This window comes from Lissotriton vulgaris, chromosome 7 (assembly GCF_964263255.1).
Source record: "Lissotriton vulgaris chromosome 7, aLisVul1.2, whole genome shotgun sequence".
Taxonomy (NCBI): Eukaryota; Metazoa; Chordata; class Amphibia; order Caudata; family Salamandridae; genus Lissotriton; species Lissotriton vulgaris.
Genome location: NC_141695.1, coordinates 1,588,210,512 through 1,588,224,777, shown reverse-complemented (window position 1 = coordinate 1,588,224,777; position 14,266 = coordinate 1,588,210,512). Strand labels below are relative to the sequence as shown.

Below are 14,266 nucleotides of genomic sequence, written 5' to 3'. Positions count from 1 at the left end.
TTTGTGGACTACCGAGGGCTCAACTACATCACCAGGACTGACGCACACCCCATCCCCAGAGCTGATGAGCCCATAGATTGGTTGGGAGCTGCCCAGTACCATAGTACGTTTGACTTAACGTCTGGGTACTGGGAGATTGCCTTAACTGATGGGGCCAAGGAGAGGTCTGCATTTTCAACCCAGGTGGAACTCCAATTCCAGATTATGTAGTTTGGCTTGAAGAATGCCCCTGCCACCTTTCAGAGGTTGGTCAACCAGTTGTTAGCTGGACTGGAGAATTTCAGTGCCACCTACCTTGAGGACATTGCAGTGTTCAGTGCCACTTGGGAAGAACATCTGCACCTCTTGTGGGAAGGGTTGAAGACTCTGCAGAGGGCAGGCCTCACGATCAAGGCCAGCAAGTGACAGATCAGGCAGGGCTCGGTGGTGTACTTAGGTCACCAGGTTGGAAGCGGCCAGGTGGTGCAGCCTAAGATTGACACCATTCTGGCTTGGGAACCCCCCAAGTCCAAGACAGAAGTGAGAGACTTTTTAAGGCTCACCGGATATTACAGGAGATTTGTCAGGAGGTGTGGCACCATTGTCGCCCTCTTGACAGAGAGGACTCCCAGGCAGCAGCTTAGGAAGGTGATCGGGACTGACGTCTGTCAGAAAGCTTTTGATGCCCTGAAATCTGCCATGTGCTCAAGGCACCCAACTTATCACATGAATTTGTGGTACAGACAGATGCTTCAGAGCACGGTGTGGGGGCTTTGCTCTCATAAGTGAATGAGGAGGTCATAGACCAACCTGTAGCCTTCATTAGTAGGAGGTTACTTCCACAGAAACAGAGGTGAAGAGCGACTTAGGGCGAGGCTTTTGCTGTGGTCTGGGCCTGAAGCAGCTGACTCCCTTCTTGTTTGGGACTCACTTCCGGGTTCAGACCAACCACAGGCCCCTCAGATGGTTGATGCAGATGAAGGGTGACAACCGAAAGTTGTTAGGGTGGTCCATTTCCCTACAAGGGAAGGACTTTACGGTGGAACACTGCCCTGGTACAAAACATGTCTGTCCGGATTTTTTCGCCGCCAAGGGGACTACATTGTATTACTGCTTCTGTTGCCCTGCCAGTCGTACTCTGCCATTATCCACTGCTATGGCTAGGGAGGGAGAGAGAGTGAGAGAGACGATGTGCCACAGTGCCTATGAGCTATACTAATGGCAAAACAAAATTCCAAACAATATGAAAAGAATGGTGCGCAGTCATGAAAACAGTATGGCTACGAGATATCACAAACTGGATAAGCAATACAAACTGCAAAGGTTTACCACACGTACCTGTGTACATCACCAGCATACGTCCTGTTGATATTTCCCATAATTTAGCCACTGAGTCTTTTCCACTTGACAGAATGTACTTTGAATTTTTGGAAAAAATGGCAGAACACACTTCGGCACCATCGTGTGCTTTCTCGTATGTAGTGATGCAGCGGTTTGAAACACCGTCCCACAACTTAATACTGCCGTCCTTACTGGAACTTACATACGTGTTGGCAGTGGGGTTGTAGTTAACAGCAGTGATGGCATCCTTGTGCTGGTCATTGGGATTGCAAGAAACAAAACACTGGAATGTGTTAATATCATAAAGTCTCAGCGTAGGGTGCTGGGTCCCTACGGTTATAAAGTCGCCAGATGGGTGAAAGGAAATGGAGCGTATCATTTCAGCCTCCTGTTAAAGTTTGGAAACATATATTAGTTAGTATAAAATGAAACACACATCAAACAATTAAAAACAACCACCAGTAAGAAGATAATATGAGAAACATGGCACCTGAATAATCTCATGGGCCAAAACAAAAACATGGCAGCTCCATATCCCTACAGACTAAAGTCTCATGCTTAGGACCTTTTTCTAGGGTCTGGGATTCAAAGAATCTGCAACTGTTCTGCGGAAAAAGTTTCCTCTACATATAAAAGATTGCCAATACAGGTTATTAACAAGCCCAAGATCACCGCTGAAAATGTGGTGAAGTTGCACTGTTTTAAGATCCTATAACAGCCGCAATAAAACTCTACGTTGGCAGTCTCAAAAGACTTTGGAGCAAGTGGATATTTAACAGAAAATGCCAAATACAATAGCAATAATAATATTTAATTGTTCATGTTTGTTTGGTTCTCACCTGGATGTACTTGAAGGCCCTTTTTGCAGATGGCTTTGAATAATCAAATAACTTCACTGTAAAATCCTTGGAACCTGATGCCAGAATCTGCTCTGAGGGGTGGAAAGCTAGGCAAGAAACTTCATCCACGTGATCATACAAAGTCCGGATAACAGGATGGTTTTCCATGTTCTGCTGTGCTGTCTCGTTCATCATAACCTGTGATGGTCAAATTCATTAAGGCATTACATTTAAGCTTGACAGGGAAACTTTATTTAATAACAATTCTCATTATTAACCCTTTCCATGCGGCAGCGATTCCCCTGGTGTGCTGTAAACAGCACGAACAGGGGCGGGCCGTAACGAACCCCAGCCGTCACCAGCACACGAGCACCATAGTGCATGACGGCTGGGGTTCGTCATCAGCATGGAAGGGGTTAAAGTAGAAGTTTAAATAGAGAGGAATACGGGCAAGCAAATCCACTTTTGTGAACGAGCTTACTGCAACATTCTAGAGAAAGCTCCGAGAAGGGGCTACAAAAAGCTGCTAAGAAATAAGCTTCGGATTACAAGAAAACCTTCAGAGAGAGAAGTTGGTGTATTACGATTGTCCAATTAATCAGAATTATAGCAAAACACACAATGCCCCCCTCAGACGCTGAGTAAATTCCATTTGCCTCAAGGCTATTGATTTTTAGTTTCTGATAAAAAGAAAACATTGCCATGTGGGTGCCACAAACTCGGCCTCCATTTGGCAAAGGGTCATTGGTTCTGATGAAGCCATTACAATAGGGGCTTCCTGGAAGTCACAGAAATCTCTGCCAGTTTGTCACGGATTTCTAAATGTGGCAGGTAGTGCTTTTCCAGGTTCTAAATAAGCCCTTATGTCTGTTCGTCATACAATACGCATTTGGTTTGTCTGCTTGAAGTCAGTGTATTTTTAACCTAAGTAAAAGTATTCAGTCAGCAGGCAAATAGGGAAAATCCAAACTTTGACAATTTTAAATCCAGGTTCCAAGCTGAGCTCCCCATTCATCTACAATAGCAAATGAGCAGCATAAGTTACCAATTATTATCAAAGAAACCGGTTAGTCAAAGGTGCTTTTTAGCTCAATTGAGTTTTTCCACACGTTGTATTCTTTGAAGACATTAGCGCTCCATCTGTACAATTTGTTTTCTTGATTTCTATTAAGTTTTGCTAATGCTATTGATAAAATTAATACTTTGCAACATAAACAAAAAGTTAAAATTACTTGCAATAATACACATTTTTAAATTTACAATCAATGGCGCAGAAAAACTTTTAGTCACAGATCACTGGCAATTAACAGAGACATGTGTCTGTATACATGCACTTCAAAAGGAAAAAAGGGATTTTCTTCAACAAAATGTTGTAGTCCCATTAAATTGTACAATAAGTTATCATCTGATTGTTAAACTAGAAAGGGTCCCCATGATCTCCATTAGGTCTACAAAGTTTTCCCATGGGGCCAACATGTTCTAAAAAAACAATACATATTCTCTTTACACAGTAGGGTATCAGGCAACCAGATTAGCTATCCTCTATGATGTTGCCTTGAGGGAAAAGGCAAGTCTCATTGTCATACATTTATTGGATTTCTGGTTCCGTTTTCCTTTGTTTCACATAATAGCTCCATTAGAAAAGGTATAAAATTGTGTCTTTCTTATAAGCATGATTTCTTAACAAGATCATTTTTAAACCTTAAAATGTATCTAATGAAATGCTTTGCAGTACACAATACAGGCTGAAATCTCTAAATGTGAATGCTTTAATTTCTAAGACTTGTTTACAAAGAACAGAGAGACCACCACACCATCCCACTGTTGTCCTTTGTACACATTTAACTTCATTTCATTCACTCACGGGTCCTTGTGTCGGACTGCAATCTAAAGAACAACAGTAACAGAGATGTTTCTTTTAGAACAAAGTCAAACTTTACAGGCATAGTTTTTTCCTTCCAAGATCTGCCTATTTTGTGATAGCTATAACAATCTAAAGTAGTGCACTTAAAAGAAAGAAAGCTATAATCAAATGAAGAGTGTTAGGGGGAGCAGTCTCTGAACTTACAAACACTGATGTTACTGACCCACCACCACACCATGCAGCTGTTCAAGTGCTCGGGTCCTGTCAGTCACAAGACAGCATTTAGCACACAGGAAGTCAACTAAAACTGGACCACTATCCTTGGAATACGCAAAAATGTTTTTCTTCAGATCCTTCGAAATCTTAAATTAAAAAATAACAGGCCTACTACACAAGGGAGTAACATTTCTTTCTACAGAAGGTCGAATAAAAGCCCCAGTTGCTCTAAACTGTACAAAATATTAAAAGACAGTATGAGGGGAAAAATGCGTTACTATTATACCTCAATCGGCATTGCACTTTTTGCCAACATTCGCTCTGTGTCAAGTATTTTTATGGAGGCGTCAGCAGACCCAGTGGCTATCAACTGGCCATCTCTACTGTATGTGGCGATGCGGCACGGCGCTTTGTGGGAGGTGACATAGCAGGTCTCATACTCGGATGCTTCCGGAGACATTGTCTGGACATCCGCATCAAACTCCAAGTCTATTCCTGTCCCTGGGGCGACGGTATCAGAGCGTCCAATTGCATACTGAACTGCACTGTCATCGTTTTCCATGCCTAAAAGTAAAAGAAGCAAATAAGACTTAACATAAAAGTTTGAAATGTGACAGCTGTAAATTGCATAAGCTTCATACACTTCTTCGACGTAAGCCATGCAGCTGGACGATACAGTAAACATCTCCAGAAAAGGTAATTGATGCACTAGAAGCTGTTCAACAAATGAAGGAGTGCATAAAAAATGGTAAATACAACTACACAACTCTGCACATTTATGTACAAACAAACATGGGGGTTAAGATAAATTGTGTGTTTTAAGGTCAACCAGTTTCTGACTAATGTTGCTTCATTAATTTGGCATAGTAAGGTGTTGGGTACAATTTTCCATTTTGTGGGTTCAAGACTCTTCGCTCAATCACTTCTTTAACTGAACTACATTCCAGAAAATATTTATTGTTCAGCATAGTATCCTAACAACATTTATGCACTTAGAATTCTTTCCTGTAGTCATGGAGGATTTAGGAATACTTTATCGAATACTGCCAAAAGATGCATAGGTCAGAGACACTCCATTAGTTTTTTCCCTTAATTCTAGGCCCCATGAGGAGGACTCCACGAATGCCCCTCACCAATTTCAAATTTACATTTTTCTGCACCTTGTAGAGGTTATTGAACACACACTAGAGTGTCTTCTCATCAATGACTCATCAGCGCCTGTTGCCCCAAAACAAGTAATGGCTTTTTTGTCACAAATTGTTTTATGAAAATCAAGATTTATGGACAATTATGAGTAAAAAGCATTATATACATACATATATATATATATATCACAATCGGACTGTATCCCACCTCTCTGAGAATGGTGGACTAATTTATCTTCATATTCTAGTTCAAGACTAGCACATCTGAACAAAGACCATAAATAATATCTGAAAGATTTTAACTGCTGCCAGTGCAAAGCTATAAGACACACAGCTGAATTTTCCTGGTTCTGTTTACAGGAAAAGTGAAAATAAAGAGTTTGGAGCCAAAATGATGTGGTGGAGATCTCCACTGAGGAGGAAGAATGTCTGCCTTTTCAACCTCAGAGGTCAGTGGAATCCGACACCATTTTAAGGAGAGAAGCAAACATAAGCAAGTCAGCTCAGCGACTCTGGTAAGAGCAAATAACACTCCTGCCTGTTAATGTTTTGCTCTGTACGCAGTAAGGTTGGACCTCAGGCTGCATCTCGCTTCTGTGATAGCAGAGAAACCTACAGAGCAACCGCTTACTTACAACATTAAAACAACATGGTGGCAGTAGGATCAAGATGCCATTTACTATCCCAAAAAATCCTTCATTTTAGGATTTGACCCTTCACACATGCAGGAATTAAAATGTGGAAAAAAATGCCAGCGGATATCAAATCAAGGCGCAGTCATTACACAAAAAGTACTAGTACGTAATGGAGGGGATCCTTCTGAACATGTAAAACTTGACTCAAGTCAAATTTCAATGACAATAGGGGCCAGCAACCTTCAACAATCTTTTCAGAAATAAGGTAGTTATCATCAAGCCATCATTTGGTAGCCAGGGGATTTTCCTCTCATGGGGAAGGCCACAAAACCACCCTTAACTATGTTTCTGCGTTGTGGATACACTCCCCGGATCAACATTCAAAATGCACATCTCTCCTTATTGTCCCAGAGAGGGAAGACAGAATAAAACCACAAACATAGGTGCTGGGGAATGGGTTATGTTATGTGAGGTTTAATAGTTCTTATACCTATGCTAAAAGACTGACCCTGCCTTCCATATTGGTAAATGCAAGGAAATGTATTTCTTTCTGTGACGCCATAGTAACAGAAAGGAATCCTGATGCCTTCTAGCTAACTGAAAGTAAAAAGCAAAAACAGTAGGTAGTAGTCCTCAGGGTTGCCATTTCACCCCTGACTCACAGACATGCAAACACCAAAAGTATGTTGTAATAATACTCTTTTATGGCCATATAATAGAAAGAAAAAAAATCACAATTAAGCACGCAGGAAGGAAAAAAAGACATCTGTGTCCCAGAAATCACAGTGTAATAAGTTCAAAGCCAGTAAATGATTTTTTTACCACTGACGCCACTACAAAAATCCAGAAATAAATTAAGATCTGAGAAGACGTGTAAATCCAAACTATGTGTACACACTTTCAAAGGAAGTAAAAGCAGTGAAGCTCTGTCTCTCATGCTCTTCGCCCCAGAAGCTACTGCGATGGAGTGTAGTTGTCCTGGCATAATATATTATAAATAACAATCAATATATATATATATATAATGTTTGAAATCACATGCAAGGCACCTGCTCTCCATGGCTCTGTCCCTTCACAGACAGTTGGTCCATGTCTTGCAGTTAAATTGCAGACATGATCAGGAATAAGTAACGATATACCCTTGCGCAACTGCATCAAAAGGTATTCAGGGCTTGGGCGTCCACAGCTCCAAACTTCAATCCCCACCAACCAACACCTAATTTTGAGGAGTAAGTCATACCGAAGCATGGGGAACAAACTTTTTGAATGTTCAATCGACTAAATCTTGCACACATTATGTAGAAACCCCTCTCGGCTAGACTGCCCTGCACATAGTCCGATCAAGGACTGCGCACGTCCCATCCCATTCCACACCTTGCTTGACTCTACAAATATAAAGTATTAAAAAGTACTGATTGGTAATGTCTCTGATCATATATCACCACTCATTAACACGTCTCAATGTAATATTACCACTGCCAACATTAGGATATACTCTATCCCTTGTTCTGTTAAGAGTTTGTTAGAAATACTACTGTTTGGAAAAAAAATCACAAAGATGATAATATAATGTTATTGCTCTCATTAAGCTCTCAAACAAAATTTCACTCACCCACTTTGATGAGATGAAGTAGCTGCTCCGAAGGCGCGCACACAGCGTTAGGCTTTACTTCATTTATCAGACCATTGGCAAGGTTGATGTACCCGTCGTACAACAACTGGCTGATCATAAGCTTATAGAGCTGATGACGATCTTTCAGTGTGATCCTTGATCGATACATGGTGTGGTACAAATACTGTACTACAAATGATAAAGAAGAGCAGAATTACATTTTTTGCGTAAATGACCATCGTGTAAAAGAATCACATACTGAAATTATTAGTCAAAACATACAACACAGATCCAAATGTGACAATGCCTAATTTTTCCATCACCACCTACACACACAGTTCTAGTTCTGATATGCAGTAGGTTAAATATAGCAAATACTGTGAATTATTTTGTCAGGCGATAGATTCCAAAAGAAAATCCAATTTTCTTTGAAATATATATATTTTTTAAAACAAGCATTTGCAATGCAATAGGTCTCGCTTTAAGAAAGTTTGAGCTATTGGTATTGTAAATGACAATTTTTTTATGTATGTGTTGGTTTTGAAAATTGCGCAATTAATAGCTTTGTCATTTATAATGCCAATAGTTTTAACTTTCGCAAATGTGACACTTATAGCATTTGTAATGCAATATGTGTTGTATTTACGTGACTTATATGTATTGATATGACAAATAACAATCGTTTTAAAAATAAATTAATATGTAAATAAAGGTTATTGTAATTTATAATGGCAATACCTTAAACTTTTGTGAAGATTATGTTTAGTGTACTTTATTGTGACGAAAATCCAAGAACAGACGTGAAATATTAACATCTTTTTGTGACATTTGTAATAAAGCTTGAAACATTGAGAGACAATATTTGAACCAGTTGTTGTTGAATGGTTGCACAGATTGATGCTGTGGTGGCGACGAGTGATGCTGTGGCGGTGCTGAGTGATGCTGTGGTGGTGCTAAGTGATGCTGTGGTGGTGGTGGTGCTGAGTGGTGGTGCAGAGTGATGCTGTGGTGATGCAATAGATAGAGTGAGGGCGATACATAGATATATAGATAGATAGAGTGATGGCGCTAGATAGATAGAGTGAGGCTGATAGATAGATAGATGGCGATAGAGTGAGGGCAATAGATAGATAGAGTGAGGGAGATAGATAGATAGATAGATAGATAGATAGATAGATAGATAGATAGATAGAGTGAGGGCTATAGATAGTGAAGAGATAGTGAAATGAGAGTGGGAGGGGGTGTGCGTAGAAGACTTTGGAGATAGGATAGGTGGTCGGTGTGTGTTGGGCCGAAGAAGATGTATGTAGTACGGAACAAAAAAAAAAATTATGGACAAGAAATGAATGCAGTCATTTTCAAATCTGCACATTGCGCAGATTTTGCACGCATCTGGCCGTAGCAAACATATTACAATCCATTCAACGCATCTCAGTTAATCCATAAAACGCGTGTCGGGAAGCTGGTCACATATTCCAACAGTTATTGGAAACCAAATCTCTCTCCAGTCAACATAATTATCTCCGGATATGACTGAAAGCCTAAGACATCCTTGTTATTTTTGCGAAACAGTGTATAATAAAAGTATCCGATTGATAAAATGTTATTAAACTTGACAGCCCTTAAGTGATCCAAGTGTCAAAATGAAGTTTCAACACCACCAAATTGTCATGGGAGGCCCAAGGCAGTAGTACGGATTACGATGTGATTTATTGTTCCTCCTTCGGGCAAGGTTTGTTGCTATAATGGAAAGGAAAAGCCCTGCATATTCGCCTTTAAATAATTAAACAAAGCGCTGGAAACGAGGGTTAATTTGCCGTGCACGCTCACAATATTAGCCTTTATCGAGTAACATTCAAGGTCAGTCACATCAGGTTTTTTAATGTTGTGTTTTGTGGCCCGACTTGCCCAAGCCATAAAAGAGAGGCCTGCCCCCAGAATGTCAATAACAGGCCTTCTGACACCGCGCTATTGATGTGAGATACAAAACATAGGCATAGATGCATCAAGCGATATTACGATCGCAATCGCTGCGAAACAGCGATTGCAATTCCCACTTCCGTAATGCATCAAGTACAAAAGCAGCAAATAGCGAAATCGCAAAACAAAGATTCGCAAAACCATTTGGAAACCCCCATTGTGATTCCTTAACAGCGATCACCCACACATTTAGCAAAATAAAATGCAAATTCGCAGTCAGATTGCGAAATTGCTAATAAATCGGTATTCCCATTCATCATAAATCGCAAATTGCGAAAATACCATAAATCGCTAAATACGAGTCGCAATTTAAGGAGAAGCAAAACCAGGTGGTAACCATGAAGTCCAATTGGTAAAAAAATAAATAAAAGGCTAACAAGAAACAGGTGTCGGGTAAATCAAACACACTTAAGGAGACTCAGTAGGAGCATGAGGAAAGTCACAATGCCAGGTCTCTACATCGTGGCAAGACGGCTGAGGCTCCAGGCTGCAGCCCAGAACTGACGCAGGATCCAGGAGCGCATCTTCCGGCTGCGGATTACACTCCTGGGCCAGACTTAAGAGATCTACTCCAAATACAGGCTCGATGGGGCAATGATAAAGAATCTCATCAGAGACCTTGACCCCCTGATGCAGCACCCAACACGGAGGACCAATGCCGTGCCCACCCATGTCCAGGTCCTGTGCTGTCTGCACCTCCTGACCTCCGGCAGCTTCCAGGGGATAGTCGCATATGCAGGGGGAATATCACAGAGTACACGGTCACGCTGCCTACAGAGTTTCCTGGACGCCATGCTGAGCCGGATACACCACTACATCACCTTCCCAACAACCCAACAGGACTTATTGCAAACAAAACTGGACTTCTATCACACCGCCCATTTCCCCCATGTAATTGGCTGCATCGAATGCACCCACATTCACATCTGTCCACCCGCAGAGACCGAATACATGTACCGGAACCGCAAGTCATACCACTCCCTCAACATCCAGATGGTTTGCAATGCGAAGACCATCATCACAGACATTGTGGCACAATACCCGGGTAGCACGCATGATTCGTTTATCTTCCGGCTCAGCCGCATACACACCCGCTTGGCCAGGGCTGAATTTGGCGAGGGAATCTCCTAGTTAAGTACACATGCCCACATAAATTATGTTAAGACCATGTTGCCGCACATAACAGGCACTGACCCTCTGCTCCTCCCTTCAGGTGACTGCGCCTGCGGCCACCGTGAATACCCTCCTCACCCCCATACCTCAACCCTGCAACACCACAGGAACGGCGGTACAATGCTGTGCATATACACACCAGAAATGTGATTGAGCAGACATTTGGAATGTTAAAGAGTAGATTCTGCATCCTCCACAAGATTGGCGGGGCCCTCAAATACCGGCCTGAGACCTGCTGCCGCATCGTGGCCGTGTGCGCCATACTCCACAATACTGCCACCAAGCGGAGGATAGCTGTGGAGGTGTCTGGTAGGGAGTCAGAGGGGGACAACCTACCACCTGCACATGTGCATCATGCAGACAGGGAGAATCCTGCTGAAGGTCACAGGCGCCGCGCCAACATCACACAGAACTATTTCTAGTGTACCCATACCCCTCACACAACACTGCACTCATGCAAGCCACATGAATGATTGACATGAGGAAGATTTCTGTTCAAAATAAAGCTTTTGTTTATTTCACAAGCTCTTGATGTGCTTTAATCAGCAAATAACAGTGCTACTGTATTAAGACATACAGGCTCATGTATATTGAGCAGGCGGCGTGGTTACCTCACCACGGCACTGCCGGAAATGTCCAGTCACTGGCGCCTCCTGCCGGACGCACCCTGTCGCCTCTCACCCTCCACGTTGGGAGTGTTCTGCCGTGATGCAGCGTTGGCCCGGGAACTGTGGCGCCTTTTTGATTGCACTGGCACAGACAGGCTGCTGAGGCTAGAAGTCCCTTAACTGGTATCATCCCCCCCTTGCATGGCCATGGTCGGCCGCCTGTTGGTTCTCCACAGCGGTGGCGACTTGCTCCAGGGCCCTTGCAACGAGTCTGCACAGCATTGGACCATCTGTATGTGCATGGCCAATGACCTGCGTGACAGCTGGGAACTGGCGTTCCCAGTCAGGTGGTTTGAGCGAGTGTAGGCTGATAGCCGTGTGAGCAGCTGCCTGTGGCGTCTGCCTGCGATGTCCTGCTGCGCCACCATCAGTTGGTTACTCTCCTTGACCGCTGAGGTCCGCTCCTGCACACTCTCAGTGAGTTGACTTATGTTGCGTGTAGTTTTGTAGAACTGCAGCTGCATTGCTGCCATGTGCTGTGCCTGTTTGCAGTGCACAGCAAGCATCCGAGCCTCAATGCCAAGGCCAAAGTTGTGTGCCTGTTGCTCCATGTCTGATGGGGTGGGCACAGAGCACTGCTGCCTCAACCCGCTGCTTGCGTGGGACCGCACAGTTGCTGTGCGTCAGGTCTGCCTCCCCGGTGCGGGTGGGATCTGCTCCACTGCCATGCGTGCCGACTGGTGAGGTTGTGCTCCACCTATGGCTGCAGGGGTGGCCCTGTGTCTTTGTGCAGGTGCTGGTCCAGGTGCTGGCTGGCTCTCTCCCTCCGTCTCATCAGGTGTCTCCGCAATGTGGAGTGTCTCACTGTCAGACGTTTCAGCATCTGCAGCACCTGTGATGTGGATGAGTGCATGATTAATTATATGATTCAGGCACCTGGCATGTAGCAACATGCATGTTAGGCTTGCATTCCCTGACTGGCTTTAGGGGTATGTTTCACTTGACTATTCTGACTGTGTGTGGCTATCAGGGCACATTGTCACACTACAGGTCCCACAATGCATTTGGGCGTTGGGGAGGGGCAGGAACTGGATTGCTGGGGTAACAAATATCGCTTGCTCTGGGGGCATGGGCATTGTTAGGGTACGGGGTCGCAGTTGCATGGCTCTTACCTTGAGATTGGTGTGCGGCTCGGGAGGTGTCCAGTTGAGTGACCCCCACGCAGGCTGCAGGGTTGTTGGTGTCCTCCACTGGTGTGTTCTCGGGGACTGTGGAGTCTCCTCCCCCCGTAGCCAGTCTCTCAGCAATGCGCTCCTTGGCACGGCCTCTGAGGTCGTATCACCTCTTTTTTAGGTCATCGATGGACCTGTGCGTGACTCCCACCGCGTTCTACTTGGCCTTGATGTGCAGCCAGATGCGCCTCTTGGTAGCCTCGGGCACCTTCCGGGACAGTTTCCCAAACAGCTGGTCATGTTCCCTGCTGACTCCTATCAGGTACTCCAGTTCTTGACCTGAAAATTTGATTTTGCGCTTCCTGGGGGATTCACTTAGTCCTGCAGCTTCCTGGGACATTGTGGTATTAATATGTATCCTGTATTGGGACTGCAGGGTGTGTCTCTTGGAGCTCAGTGCTCTGCCTCCTCTTATCAAGCTCTGTGATCCAAATGATGCATGGAGCAGGCTACTTCCTGGTAGTGATGTCTTCATTGTGCTCAAAATGCGACTTCCCGTTTTTGCGATCTCGCAACCTGCGAGATCGCTAATTGCGATTTTGGTATTTGCGAAATCGCAATTTGGGGTTGGGAAACAGCCGATTCTGTAATTTTATAGCGAGTTTAGTAAATTCGCATATGGCGATTGCGGACGGTTGCGATTCTCAGATATTTACCGATTTTGGTGATGCATCCCATTCTGCAAATTCTGAATAGCGATTCTGTGTTTTTCGCTATTTAGGATTCGCAGAGTGGGTGCTTCATGCATCTGGGGGATAGTGGCATCCGGCGCGTTTCCTTCAAGGAAAACAAGCGGAGTCCATGATAATATACCAGTAATAATTAGAGCAGTTGTTGCTTTGAACGTCTGCTTTTGCGACAGGCACACGCAGATCCCATAACTCTGTCAGTATGTCAATAAAACCCCCATATAACACTTCGCTGCTCGTAATGAAAGCTAAGCTGCGCTTTGAGATCATACACAAGCCATATGCCGTGAGCACATGAACAGATGAAATAAGGTCTTGCACGTGAAAGCTCTAAAATTGCAGCACTAGGAAAGTACCCAAAAAGACAAGGAGACAATCACTGGCAAAGCCAATCCGTCCCAGCTGCAAAATTCCGAACTATTGTCTTTTGCAATGCTCTACCCTCAAAACGCTCGAGTCCAAATGCATGCGCGCACAAGACTGGCAAGCCTGGGATGGCTCTTATATCAAAGGAAACCCTTCAAGAAGCCCAATACTATGCATATATTATCTGCGACGTACATTTAAAACAAAGTAGCATCTTGTAGGGCACGGCCCTCTTCCAGGTAGTCGGACTCCTCACACATGGAAATGAGGGACTGAAACACACTTGCCCTTTAGTAACAATGCTCAGGCTTGTCACGTGTGCCTGTGCCGTCTCCACTGCCAGGCTGCGCAGGGTCACCCTGGAGGGAGCCCCCCCGAACTGCTATTAACAAAGATACTGAAAGCGGAGCCAAATATTCTGAATGTGAGGGAGCAGGTGCGGGGGAGAGGACCGAAGAGAGCCTCATGCGCAGGCTGCCTGCTTTGAAGGTAGGAAGGAGAGTGCCCTGCGCGCCGCTCCCACAGACACTGCACTCCAAGATTGATGGCTTATCTAAAGTTATAATAAACACAGACCTAACGTTTCT

The 14,266-nt window shown here is 44.0% G+C and overlaps 1 protein-coding gene across 4 annotated transcripts in view; it reads right to left on the bottom strand.

The window, feature by feature from the left end:
• Positions 1–14,266, bottom strand: part of CSTF1 (cleavage stimulation factor subunit 1) — a 66,541-nt gene that overhangs the window by 22,244 nt on the left and 30,031 nt on the right. For 2 of the 4 annotated variants that reach the window (XM_086932488.1, XM_086932489.1), the window contains 4 exons: positions 7,632–7,820; positions 4,526–4,803; positions 2,160–2,357; positions 1,318–1,708 (listed from right to left, as the gene is read on the bottom strand). In XM_086932488.1, coding sequence (XP_086788614.1) covers positions 1,318–1,708; positions 2,160–2,357; positions 4,526–4,803; positions 7,632–7,800 — 1,036 coding nt within the window. In that variant the 5' untranslated portion in view covers positions 7,801–7,820. The remainder of the gene's footprint in view (positions 1–1,317; positions 1,709–2,159; positions 2,358–4,525; positions 4,804–7,631; positions 7,821–14,266) is intronic. The other 2 variants (XM_086932490.1, XM_086932491.1) reach the window with 1 other exon arrangement.